Source organism: Sapajus apella, unplaced genomic scaffold, assembly GCF_009761245.1.
Source record: "Sapajus apella isolate SASKATOON/1434 unplaced genomic scaffold, GSC_monkey_1.0 scaffold66, whole genome shotgun sequence".
In the NCBI taxonomy this organism is placed as follows: Eukaryota; Metazoa; Chordata; class Mammalia; order Primates; family Cebidae; genus Sapajus; species Sapajus apella.
The window spans coordinates 7,595,417-7,609,337 of NW_022437006.1; the positions used below are offsets into that span (position 1 = coordinate 7,595,417).

The 13,921-nt window shown below is 33.3% G+C and overlaps 1 protein-coding gene across 1 annotated transcript in view; it reads right to left on the reverse strand.

Annotated features, from left to right (window-relative positions):
• The window catches only part of ADAMTS20 (ADAM metallopeptidase with thrombospondin type 1 motif 20), a 211,995-nt gene that overhangs the window by 152,416 nt on the left and 45,658 nt on the right, over positions 1-13,921 (reverse strand). Inside the window, exons 4-7 of the mRNA XM_032248353.1 lie at positions 10,238-10,497; positions 2,553-2,636; positions 1,888-2,012; positions 129-169 (exon numbers count right to left, since the gene is read on the reverse strand). Of these exons, the coding sequence (XP_032104244.1) occupies positions 129-169; positions 1,888-2,012; positions 2,553-2,636; positions 10,238-10,497 (510 nt within the window). The remainder of the gene's footprint in view (positions 1-128; positions 170-1,887; positions 2,013-2,552; positions 2,637-10,237; positions 10,498-13,921) is intronic.

The following is a 13,921-nucleotide window of genomic DNA, read 5'->3' on the forward strand; positions in this document are numbered from 1 at the left end:
AGTGTAATAATTTATTAGAATAATCAAAATTACTAAAGTGTAAAAAAAATGGAAATTAGCCTAAACATTATTTTAAATAATTCAATAAACAATTACATAAGCTAAGCTTAATTAACAAAATAACTTACCTACTATGTTACAGCTCTCTTTAGATGAACAAATGTCTTCCCTTAAAATAAAAAATAGGTTTGAAGCATTTTTGGAAAATAGTTTTGCAACAAGCCAAAATAAAATAAAGAAGCTTTAACTATGACATGACTACTACCACAAACTAACATTTAAAATCTAATTCATATTAATGTCTCAGAAAGTCTAAACCTAGAGCAATGCACCATTTGTCCATATCAATAAGCAATATGTACTATATAATGAGTGTTGTAAATAGTTGAATCATTAGCCAAGTTCAATGAAACATTAGTATATTTTTAATGTCTCTGCTTTTACTTACACAGTATATATAATATATAGTTTACCCTCATGATGATTCAACATCATCATGAGCTTCAGTTATCATTCTCTTATGTAAAATAATGGAGTTGTCAGATGTTACCAAGTTGCTTAATATTTTTTTTTTTTTGCTTCTGCATTACTTAGTCAATGGCCATTCAGTTTGACAGTTCTCATGTCTCTTTTCTAATCATCTCTTTCTCATAGCCCTTTCTTCCTCCAATATTTAATCTGCTAGCTCCAATCTCTGCTGCTTGGCTTCTAACTATAATCCAGAGCAGAACCATAGACAATATATAATATAATACTATGTATAAAATTTAATCAATTCTGCTTTAGTTTTGAAAAGAGATTAAAGTACAGTCATGCACTGCATAACATGATTCAGTCAACAATGGACTGCATATATGACATTGGTCCTATAAAATTATAATATCATATTTATACTGTTTCTTTTTTATGTTTAGATATGTTTAGATGCACAAATACATACCATTGTGTTACAAATGCCTACAGTATTCAGTACAGTAACATGCTATATAGGCTTGTAGCCTAGGACCAACATGCTATACCATATTGTCCAGGTGTGTAGTAAGTAGGCTACACCAACTCGGTTTGCATAAGTACACTCTATGATATTTGCATAAAGACTAAATCACCTAATGGTGCATTTCTCAGCCTGTGTCCCCATCATTAAGCAACACATGACTGTACATGAACCACATGTTAGCTATTTTATATTGGCTAAAGGTTTTAATTTCAGGATTCTAGAAAGCTGAGATTTCTTTGAGTCTGATTCCCAAGTAAAGGATTTATTTAGTTAGCCAACCAAATATCAAACCTAGGATTTATATATTCTTGTAGTATTACTGTTGCTGAAACAAAGGTGTGAATTAACAATGTGTAGTATTTCTTGTAAAATGAATAATAATTGTATAATAGCAGAAGCTGTTTTTCATATAAATAAGTAGATTTGAGAACAATTCTAGCAAAGGCAGCATGGTAATTAAGGCATGCATTAAGCATCAAAACAAGGAACAGAAAAATAGATTTTTTAAAGCACAGGGAGTCCAAAAAGTGAACAAATGAAAGAACAAAGTTGTTATTTCCACACAACTGAAACATCAAGAGGGAACGAGCAAAACCTGCTCTGAGTTCCATACTATGTTAATTTCTTAATTATCTCATTCTGTCACTAATATAATAAGGAAATTATTTCGTTAGATCAAATCACTACTCAGCAACCTGACATTGCTAATTTCCCAGAGAACTAACTAATATTCTGGTATGAAAATATAGAAGAACACTTTTATTTGATAGTTTCTTTCATAGAACACTTCTGTGTATTATTAACGAAGAATGAAGATAATAAGAAGAATTAGTCATGCAGGAGGGGAAGAGTAAAAGATTGTATGAGAAAGGTTATTTCTATAATCATACCTAGTGATAAGAACAGCAGTGTCATGGTGGGAAGGGTGAACATCACCAAGGACATTCTGAGTTTTTTGCCATGAACAAAATTTGCTTAACGTGGCACCACTATCATAAGTAATGACTGGTCCTTCCTATGCAAAATAAGCAATGCAATACTATGTCAAAATATTAATGTCCTCTTTTCCTTCCAACTTTATCAGCATCTGCACAATTCATCAAACCGCATTCTCAAAGGCAAATGAGGGAGTGACAGCATCTCTTCTTCATATATTAACTCTGATAAATTTTAGCAGTATCGAAAACATTATGACCCAAACTGAATCTAATTAGATCTTCTTAATATAACCATCCAATATTTAGGAATAAAACACTTTTAAAAACTACTATATTTTAAATCCTCTGACATTAGGATTATAAAAATGAATACTAAGGTTTTTAATCTTTTATTCTTGAATCGTTTATTCATTTTTGTTACTTCCTTTGCTCAGTTAAACACTGCCGTCATTCTATTTCCATCACAACAAATAAGGGTAATCTCATTCCTTTTCAAATCAATTTTTTTAAGTAAATTTTAAAAATACCTTATTTCTAATAAGAGTTCCATAATCTCTATGTATTCTCACTAAAAGCTTACTACAGCTAAGGTTACTAATTTTAGACCAGTTTCTTACCCGCTCATGGTGAATAATAATTAATTTAACCACTGCTATGTGTATAAAATTTCCAATACTTGGATCCTTGTAGATTGTTGCAACCTGCATATAAAAAAAATGTAGGATTAGTTGCCTAAAATGAATATTTCTTCTCAAAAGTAAGTTGAAACCAATCACAGAGTATCAATTCTCCAATTGCACTGCACATAGAAATCTTGGAATTTCTTAAAACGCTTTTACAAATCCTCATGTTCAGACCACGTCCCTTGCCAATTAAATCAGAATCTGTAGGACTGAAACCCAGGCATCTTAAAGATTCAGAATTTGAGCACCTTAAACCTTGCTACTGAGACAAATCTATGGATCAGCAGCATCCACATAACCTAGGGCTTATATGAATACACAGAATCTCAGACCCCACCCTAGATTAATGATTCAGAGTCTGCACTTTAACAAGATCTCAAGTGATCTGAACACATATTAGAGTTTGGAACTGCTGTTATGGATGATTCAGCAAGTAATTCACTTCATTCTGTGTCATAATCTACAATTTACATGACTACAAACTTCCATAAAAATATGTAAGTTTTATCTATTTTTTTCTGATAGTTCACCTACTCTTTCAGCCACAGTTGCATATTTCCAGCTCCAAATATGGTTGTTATTTTAAAGTTTAGAATTATCAGAATCCATGGAGACAGATCCATCTAGAATCATATAAAGAGCCCTAGAAGAGGTCATGAGTCACTATCTGGTTCTCGATTTTCCAGCACTGGAAAATGCAAGGCACTCTGCATGGGCTCTGCATGGGCTCATTTATGATTCATGATCAAGGTGCCATCCAATTCACTATTTATATTCTCTTCTTGTAGCCATTATAGAGGTTGCCACTGCAGTAGGTGTTTCTTCCATGGCCAGTACCTCTGCTTGGTACTTAATTAGAGACATAGCCCACTCTGGACCTGGGCTACCTGTGCAATGAAAACTGCTTCCTAGATCACCTTCTAGTTGGCCACTGCCTAAGTCAAGGCAGCCATTGCTCCAGGTTGTGCTACTTTGCTCATTTGTTTAATATATAAATGTTCAGCATTTATTCCTTGCTTTGTTGGCTAGAGAAGCAGATACAGGTAAGAGGACAAGGCCCAGACCTTGTGGAGCTTACAGTTTGTTAGAAGTATCACTACCAGAGCCCTCGCTCTATCAGCCAAAGCTGCTTCACCACAACATGTAACATGACTGCTCTCAATGTCTCTTGTGCCAAATGGACTACTACCAGAACTAGAGCCAAAAGCATCTTTAGAGCTGCTGATACTGTAGGGTCAGCATGAGCATAAATACATAATCCAGCACCTTTACTACTGTTATAGCTGTGCAGCCCCAAATACTTACAGGTTTGTCATCTGTACCTATAGTGATGACTTTGGCTCTGGTAGTAGCATGTTTTGGCAAGTGTGGAGGTAGCCCCAGAGGTTTGACAGTAAGTTAAGACAGGGATAGTCACCTGATTGACAATTTCAAGCAGGTCTGTTAGCAATGCAGTATTTCTCACTTTAAAGTAGGCGCTGTGAATTCACAGTTGAATTTATAAATATCCATTTTACATGCAACATTTTAAAATCTATCTACCACAGGAAAATAAAAAAAGCACACTTATGTGATTTTAGAGTTACCCTTGATCTTGTGAGTTTAAAAGTGGATGCTTTTCTAAGTCACATTACAAGGTAAAAGATATACCTCAAAGGTATTTATAAACGTTCTTTTTCTCCCATAAATGAAAAACAGCTGTGAAGACTTCTATGTCTCAGAAGAATATGCATGCCCAGTAGTCCACAGAAAAAAAGAGCATATGCACTATGAGGTGTCTACATGGCTAATTACTATATTCATTGACCCAAGTATTTTGACTACCAATGACAATTTGGATATTACAATATCAGCTATAAAATATGTAACCACAAAAATATTTCCAGTTTCAGAAGGAAACAGATGCTGTACCTTTATTGAAAAGTGATCAATCTTCAAGCTAGAATTTGGAAAAAAAATCCCAATATTCTGACAATATAATTTGAAATATATTACTACAGCAAAATATCCTTAAATGTAAGACTAGGGAAAAGATAATGCAAACAATTGTTATGTAACAAATCCTATGATATAGGCAGTATTATAGTGTCAGTTTTACAGATAAGAACAGTAAGATACAGAGAGTTTATGTAACACACTGAAGATTAGGCACCTGGTAGCAAACAGAACCCAATTTTCATCCTGTACAGTCTGGCTTTAGAGTACCGACTACTTTATCTGAACTTATTTCAGCACTCTACCCTCAAGTCATTCTCAGTTCTTGGCACAAAACATTTCAAAACCCTGCTGCAACTCATCCCCTAGCCACTGGTACTGTACTGTTATGTTCACTTGCCCATGGCCTCAGAGAAGTCATAGGCAGTCAGCAAACATGGGCTTTACTTCTAGCTCTATTAGTAGCTACAAGCTAATTGTTCTACCCTGGAAAATGGATTTATCTTTTTTTTTTTTTTTCATTCTTAATGTCCTTAATATCCATGTTGAGGCACTGGGTACCCTTGAGTCACAATGTCCTTGCATAGTGGATTAACATTAACCAGATGCTGTTAGGGAAGGGTTGTGAAGGACATTTGTTGTTGTTGTTGTTGTTGTTGTAGTTTTAAAGAACAAAATTATTCCACAGTTTGATAAATAAGCTAAAAGAATTAGATATATTCATTAAATCTTGAATAGGCTAACACACACACATTAAATCTATGAGACAGAGATACTATATACAGCATTTCATGTAACTATATAATCACAGTCCTTAGCCTTCGAGCTTATCAAAGGACTAATATTCCATTCCATAAACTACACTTTAGGAAACACCAGACCAGATTTCTAACGTATCATCCTATTCTATAAAGCCATATAATGTTTTTAATATATTAATATAATCACTACATTTTAGAGTGCTATGTATTAGAATTTTTATCGATCTAACTACAATGTATTTAATCTTTTATTCTTCAAATGTTAGTTTCCTTCATATAAGTAGTTCCTATTTCTTTATAGATTTCATAAAATAGTAAATATTATTATTTCATGGATATCTAATGAAAGGGAAAGAAGAATGGGATGAATTGTATTGTTGAAATCTTTAAGAAAATTCTAGGCAAAATATATTTCATACAAAGCATGAAACAAATTGCTAGCACCATTAACTTACCGATCATTTTGAAAATAATTTCTAGATGGAGCTTTAGCAAATGTTCACATATGGTATGTTCATAGGCCACCTTCATTAAGAAGTACAAAATCATCTATAAAAACTGATTTTGACAAAGAAATTATGTATACAAAGATCATTACTCTTTACTTCTTCAGAAAGATCTTTGCATTTTTAAATTGAAAATTATGAAATTCCACATATATACAAAGTGAATATGTGCAAATAATTAAGAATATGCCCAAAGTGAAGAAAGAGAACAGTAATATAAGTCGTTATACTCAAAGTATGAAAGCATATCATTAGTTTTTATTTTAATGTAGTTAAAAATCTTTCCCATCCTAATAACATCAGTAAAAGCAACCAACAGAATTGAAAATAATGGTATAAAGTTAATGTAATGCAAGGGAGAGTTTTTAGTTGATATATGCCTCAAATAATAGTAATCATGTTTTAACAAAAGGGTTAATTCTTGAGGATTATGTGATGCTCCTTAAATTTACATTATTAAATCTACAACAGGGTGACTATTATAAAGTTAAACCTTTATAAACACAATGAAGTGTGGAAGTCTTTAATACTTAGTAAATATTTAAGGTTTATTAAATAATAAATTGAATACCAAAATAAACATACTGAAGGAAAGATTTCTCTAGTTTGCATACATTTTAGTAGCTTAATAATACATATATAAATGCCATTTTAACCTGATGTTGTCACCCAAATTCCCTAAGGATAAAGGTTTTAGAATAGTAGCTGAGTATCTCTGCTCATTTAACACAAACAGTATTTTCAGTATATTGTACATCACAATTGTGTCCTCCCTCACTAATTTTAATGTTAATTCCAGAAACCCTTTGAGTTAGAGGGTCTCTAGGCTATTCTGATAACATTAAGTGCAACTGAAAAATGAATTACATCACATTCTTTATTTTTATATCACTACACTGCATTTCATTAAATTATTGAAAGCAAAGAAAAGGTTTAAGAAGCCAGTACAATCATTTACTTTGTGCAGGATGAGTAAGGATAGTTAGTTGCGTATATAATCCATTTGCTCAATGCTGAAAGCATTCACTTATTTACCCCATTATGACTAGAGCTCAACACACAAAAATTCTTTTTCATCACTCTGAACTTGTCTTTATCATATCTCAAGCCTATGTCACATTGTCTTCACCTTTTCCTAAATTACTGTGATCAGAATATCACCAATAATCCATGTGTGTGTTTGAATAAATGCAGTTAATGCCTTCCAAGAATTGGAAAAAAATATGCAAAACCTGAACAGCTCCTTCCTAAACTGGAAATGTCTGTGGACACTTATGTGCAGATAGCATTTCTCTTACCTCTTCAAAGTGGTTTTTGAAAGACTTAACAAACAGCAATAAAACAAGTTGGACTAGATTTGAACTCTACATAGTGTGATCAGCTGTCCCAGTTTACTCAGCTGAAGAGTTTCCAAGGACATGAGACTCAATACCAAAACTGAGCAAGTTCCAGGTAAAACAGGGAGAGTTTGTCACTCTTCCAATTAAGTTCCCTTTCATCTTTAATATTTTATTTGTTTGTTCTGTTTTTGAGAAGAAATCTTACTCTGCCGCCAGGCTGGAGTGCACTGTCGCAATCTTGGCTCACTGCAACCTCCACTTCCCAGGTTCAAGTGATTCTCCTGCCTCAGCCTCTCGAGTAGCTGGGACTACAGGTGCCCGCCACCATGCCCAGCTAATAATTCTTGTATTTTTAGTAAGAGACGGGGTTTCACCATGTTGGCCAAAATTGTTTCCACCTGTTGACCTTGTTATCTGCTCGCCTTGGCTTCCCAAAGTGCTGGGATTATACGTGTGAGCCACTGTACCCGGCACACCTTTAATATTTTTTCAATCATAAATATAGCTGTGATCACTGCTTTTTAATCAATAAAACAACAATTTATGTACAGAACCATAGAGTCTACTAGTTTTCCTATGTCCACATTTAAACATTCTTTTAGTGAGAGAGAAGAAAAGCACTAACCCCAGTTGGCTTAGAAGCCATCTAGTTTGGCTTCCAAGGAAGAAAGAAAGCATATACAAAAACCCAAAGTATCTCAAAAGAGAGAATTACCCTCCTTAATTTTTCATCCTACCCCACTTATATTTGGAATGCATGCCTCTTCCTCAACTCTGCCCCACCTATCTCCCTGCGAACAAAAGCTTAACACAAACCAGATGACTTTGTCTATAAAAATTCTGTCTTCAGCGAAAACCTACTCTCCTTCTAGTGGGCCTAAAAATCCAGAAAATGATAAGTACATGCATGGTCTGTTGCTTCAGGCAATCTCAGATGCAGATTTGCTTTCCATGACGTCAAAAGGTCTGTCTTCATTCCCTTCAATTAACTCTGGCTTTAAACCTTCCATGGACAACTTCAGTTATCTGAAGGTATGTCAAAGTATCGTCTGACAATGATGATACCAATTTTTATGTAAAATATAGTAACAGAACATTTCTGAGGAGGATAATATCACCAAAAATGCATGAAAGTATTACAAAATTAGTCCTGTGTTCATTCCTTTATTCCTTTTAGTAAGTATACCCAAAGAACTGACAATAGTTATCTGTCATTTACCATGTTTTAAAACTTATCAAATCTAATATTTTTCTTCAGTATTTTCCCCACCCAACTTTCTTAATTAATGCCATCTCCTTTAACTATTTTCTATTGCAAAGTATATCACAGTGTACCATATAATTGATATAATTTTGTAATTGACATCCTCCACACCATAATTTTCATTAGAATCCCTTCATAATTTAGAGTTTGCCACACCAACATTTAGATAATTATACATCTAGATAATAACACATCTAGATAATTTTACTTCGAATTCAGAAGTAATAAAAAAGTCATCAGGATAAATTTCTATCCATACTTCCATTGTCATTTAAAAAATTCAGTTAGTAAACAAAATAAAGGTCAATTTTACACAATTTCAAAAAATCATTTTTATATATCTCTCTTTTTTTTATCAAAATGCACTGAATTCTGAAAAAATCACTTTTATTAATATTTTAACCATGTTTTCATTCATTCTTTCAGTAACTATTTATTGAGTACCCACACTGTATCAGATACTGTGTTTAGGCAACAGAGACTATGGCATAACAATAAGAATTTAAGGTAAAATGTCATATGCTAGAAAAATGATGGTATCTTATGATCTTCATGTCACAATAAACTGGGAATATCTAGCTAAGGGAAATTAACAATGTCCTATAGATGTGTCCTGGCTAAGTCTTCCAACCAAGTAGGCCTGAATTCCCTATCTGTGAATAGAAGTACTTCCAGTCATAAGATATGTTCCAAATACCCTGAATCTATAAACAGGTGGCCATACAATGTTTTTTTGTTTTTTTTTTTTTTAGATGGAGTTTTGCTCTTTTTCCCAGGCTGGAATGCAGTGGCATGTCTCAGCTCACTGCAACCTCTCTGCCTCCTGGGTTCAAGTGATTCTCCTGCCAAAGCCTTCCAAGTAGCTGGGCACAGGTGCCCACCATCATGCCCAGCTAAATTTTGTATTTTTAGTAGAGACGAGGTTTCACTATGTTTGCCAGGCTGGTCTTGAACTCCTGATCTCAGGCGACCCTCCCACCTCAGCCTCCCAAAGTGTTGGGATTACAGGCGTGAGCCATTGCGCCTGACCAATATTTCATCAACTGAACTAGCATGAAAAAGGGTACCTTTGGTGATTACTATAAAATAACAGGCCTAATTCAGGAATGTCCCAGGGTAGTAGGGAAGGGTGGACACACACACACACATACACACACACACACACACACAAATATACATAAGGATGAAGGATGATGTCACTAACAGAATTAACAACCTTCATTAGCTCTAGAATTCTCTTCTATGAATACTAGCACCACCACTGATTGACAAAGATTAACATCAGATTAAGGACGCTTAGAGTTATTATGATCTTGTATTCCAAATTTGCTAGGACAGTTCTATTAGCAATAGTCTATCCCTTTATCCCCATAAATACATGTATAATTTAAAATATTATGTATCCAAATTTCAGATTTGGAGAATATAGCCATGATAAAAATAGTATCCCCTCTGTACACGAATAGGGTGATGAGGTTTTAAAATTCAGATTCAAAGAGCAAAAGATCAATGCAACCTGGATAGTTTCTGTCACTAGAGGGCAGAAGCCATTCATGTGATGAAGTAAAGAATAATTAAACCATTTTCTATAAGTGGTTTTGGGGTTTTTTAAATGTTTTAAAAAGGTATCCAAGTAACAGAAGAGGATGCTTGCTATACCTCTGTCTAAACTAAACTTCAATGAAATCTTATTTTTGGCTTAAACCTAGATATAAAATTACAACCAAATTTTGGGAAAAAAATTTAATTAGACATTAAAAAATATTAAGCTAAACATTTTAGAAAACACAAAAGTTATATTCAGTTTACTTACAATTGACATCAGAGTCAGTATATAGTTTTGCAAATTCTGTTCATGAGCAGCAACCACTTTAGCATCAGCTGTAACCATAATTTCAATGTATCTTGGATGTGATGTAAGACGTTTTTTCCTGGAATGTAATTGACTTCTTTTATTTTTCAACGGTATATTTTTTGATGGGTGTCCTAAAACTCTTTCTTTCATTATATTAAGATCTTCATTCATATTGCTGTAGGTATGAAGGGGTAAACTGGTTTCCTTTATTTGATTTTCTAAGGAGAAAAAAAGAATATAATGTAGAGTCATTAAATTGGATGTGACTAAAAATACTACAAAAAATAGAACAGCCAAAAATATTTGATACATACATATCTGTTCCCAATGTGAAAATAAAAGGACAAAATACAAAATACAAAAATTAGAGACTGGTTTCACCATGTTGGCTGGGCTGGCCTCAAACTCCTGATCATGTGATCCACCCACCTCAGCCTCCTAAAGTGCTGGGATTACAGGCGTGAGCCACAACACCCGCCCTTTTTTTCTTTTTCTTTTTTTCTTTTTTTTTTTTTTTACAGAGTAGTGACATTTACAGATTACTAACATTTTGTAGGGTGAAACTTTATAAAATACAGAACAAAACAAACTTTATACTATGCGTGAAAAGCACCAAGAACAACAGAAAATTAAGCCAACTAACAATAGGTGGGTGAACCTATTGAATCCAGAAAGGCAAATGTTGCTATAAATTTTTTAATACTTGATTAATAAAATACCTAATTTGTTATGTTTGGTTGCATATAAATACTGCATAAAAATAATTGAACATTAAAGATTATTACAGTGAAGTAATATGCATTTAAGTTCTATGCACTTACAGAAACTTATATATTTATTTCTACGCATTTAAGCCTTAATTGTGCTAGTGGTAAAAAAAATTCATAGGCTGCACAGGTGCTTGTCCTATTTCTCTCCCCTTCATTTTGTTCCTCTCTTTTCCTCCTTACTTCTTCCTCTTTTTCTCAGCTAATTTTTCTGCCAATTGTTTGGTGGTGGTTTTTTCAAGAGAAAAGTGGACCAAAGGAGTCATGCGAGAAGAAATAAAGGTCCTAGATACTTTACAAACCAAATAATCAATACCAAAATAATAACTAATACTCGGTTGCATTATAGGAATTAGATATAAGAATATACTTCATTATTATAAAAACTCATTTTAAGTACGAATATAATCCTATGGCTATAAGAAAGAAATGGAGCTTTTTAGACATTAAGTTTCCATAGATGAATTTTTTTTAATTAATACAAAAAATTCTATTTGTCTTATTCTTTTTTTTCCTTTTAACTTTTAGGTTCATGGGTACATGTGCAGGTTTGTTCTGTAGGCAAACTCATGTCATGGGAGCTTGGTGCACAGATTATTTCATTACCCAGGTACTAGGCATTCTATCCAATAGTTGTTTTTTTCTGATTCTCTCCCTCCTCCCACCCTCCACCCTCACATAGGCCTGAGTGTCTTTTACTTGTTGTGTTTATGTATTCCTGTTATTTAGCTCCCACTTACCAGTGAGAACATGCAGTATTTGGTTTTCTGTTCCTGCATTAGTTTGCTAAGGATAATGGTCTCTAGCTCCATCCATGTTGCTGAAAAAACATGATCTTATTCTTTTTATTACTACATAATATTCCATGGTACATATGTACCATTATTTTCTTTAACTAGTCTGCCACTGATGGGCATTTAGGTTGATTCCATATCTTTGTTACTGTAAATAGTGCTGCAGTGAACATACGCGTGCATGTGTCTTTATAGAACAATTTATATTCTTTTGGGTATATGCCCAATAATGGGATTGCTGGGATGAATGTTAATTCTATTTTTAGTTCTTTGAGGAATTGCCACACTGCTTTCCACAATGGCTGAGCTAATTTACACTCCCACCAGCAGTGTGTAAGCATTCCCATTTCTCCACAACCTTATCAGCATCTATTTATTTATTTATTTTTTAGTAATAGCTATTCTGACTGGTGTGAGATGGTATTTCATCATAGTTCTCATGTGCATTTCTCTAATGATTAGTGATGTTGGGCATTTCCTCATATGCTTGTTGGCTACATGTATGTCTTCTTTTGAAAAGTGTCTATGAACTTCTGTTTCTAATTTCTAAAAACATCTAGCTTTTAATATTGATATGTTCCCAGGTTTTAAACTTTATCTCAGTGGAAAATTCTGGAAATTTGACAAATTGGGCAGTCCTAAAACTTTTTCCTGCCATTTTTCTCCCAAAGTGACTTGGTCACTAAAATATCCATGACCACTTACTGGACCCTAAAGGAGATCTCAGATATGTCTGATATATAGATATCTCAATTAAGGTAAAGATAAATATTTATGCTTTGATTTATTTGTTAATTAAAAAATATTTTCTGTATGCATAATCTATCTCAGGAAACATTTAGATATTGAGGAACAAACAGTATCTCATAAAGCTTACACTCTAGTTGAAAGCGGCAAAAAAATAAATTAAAACATAGTAAAGATAAAATTGCAGGTATCTTTAGGGGCTTCAATAACAATTTAACCAAAAGACAAAATATATATGATTCTACCTACCAGAGTGACTAAAATTACAAAGAAATTACTCAGTGGTACAATCACTTTGAAAACCTATCTTGCAAAATTCTAAATTAGACATGCGTCTATCCTATGACACTGCAATTCCACTCCTAGGTATATACCTAAGAGAAGGAAAACATATATTCATAATAAAACTGGTATCAGTTCATAGCAAAACAAATATATAGACTGATGAACTACAATAGAGACCCCAGATATAAACCCTTGTGTACATGATCAAATGATTTTTGACAAGAGTGCCAAGACCACTCAATATACAAAGACTAACTCAAAATGAGTTACAAATCTAAAGACCCCAAATATTAAAACCCCTAGAAGAAAACAGAGAAAGTGTTTTATAACATTGGACTTGGCAGCAATTTCTTGGATATGGCATCAAAAGCACAGGAAACGAAAGCAAAAATAGACAAATTGGACTATATCCAACTTAAAAACTTATTGTTCAAAGGACACAGTCAACAAAGCAAAAAAGTAAAATATGGATTAGGAGAAAATATTTCCAAACCATATATCTGATAAGGAGTAAATATCTAGAATATTAAAAAAATCCCTGCAATTCAACAACAGAAAAACAAATAAACTGATTAAAGATGAATAAAGACTTGCATACACATTTTCCCAAATACGTTATACAAATTATAAACACACATGTGAAAAGATGCTCAGAACAATTAATCGTTTAAAAAATGCAAATAAAAACAACAATATCACTTCACACTCTTAAGAATGGCTGCTATTAAACACATACACACAGAGAGAGAAAGAGAGAATAACAAATGTTGACAAGTATGTGGAGAAATTGGAAACCTTATGCACTGTTGGTAGTGTTGTAAAATTTTATAACCACTATGGAAAACAATATAGACATTCCTTAAGAAATTAAAACTAGAACTACCAGCAATCCTGTTGGGGTAAATATCCAAAAGATATGAAAGCAGGGTCTTGAAGAGCTGTTTGTACACCAATGTACATTGCAGTATTATTCACAATAGCTAAGAAGTAGAAGCAACCCAAATATCTATTGACAAAGGAATGAATAAACAAAATGTGGTATACACATA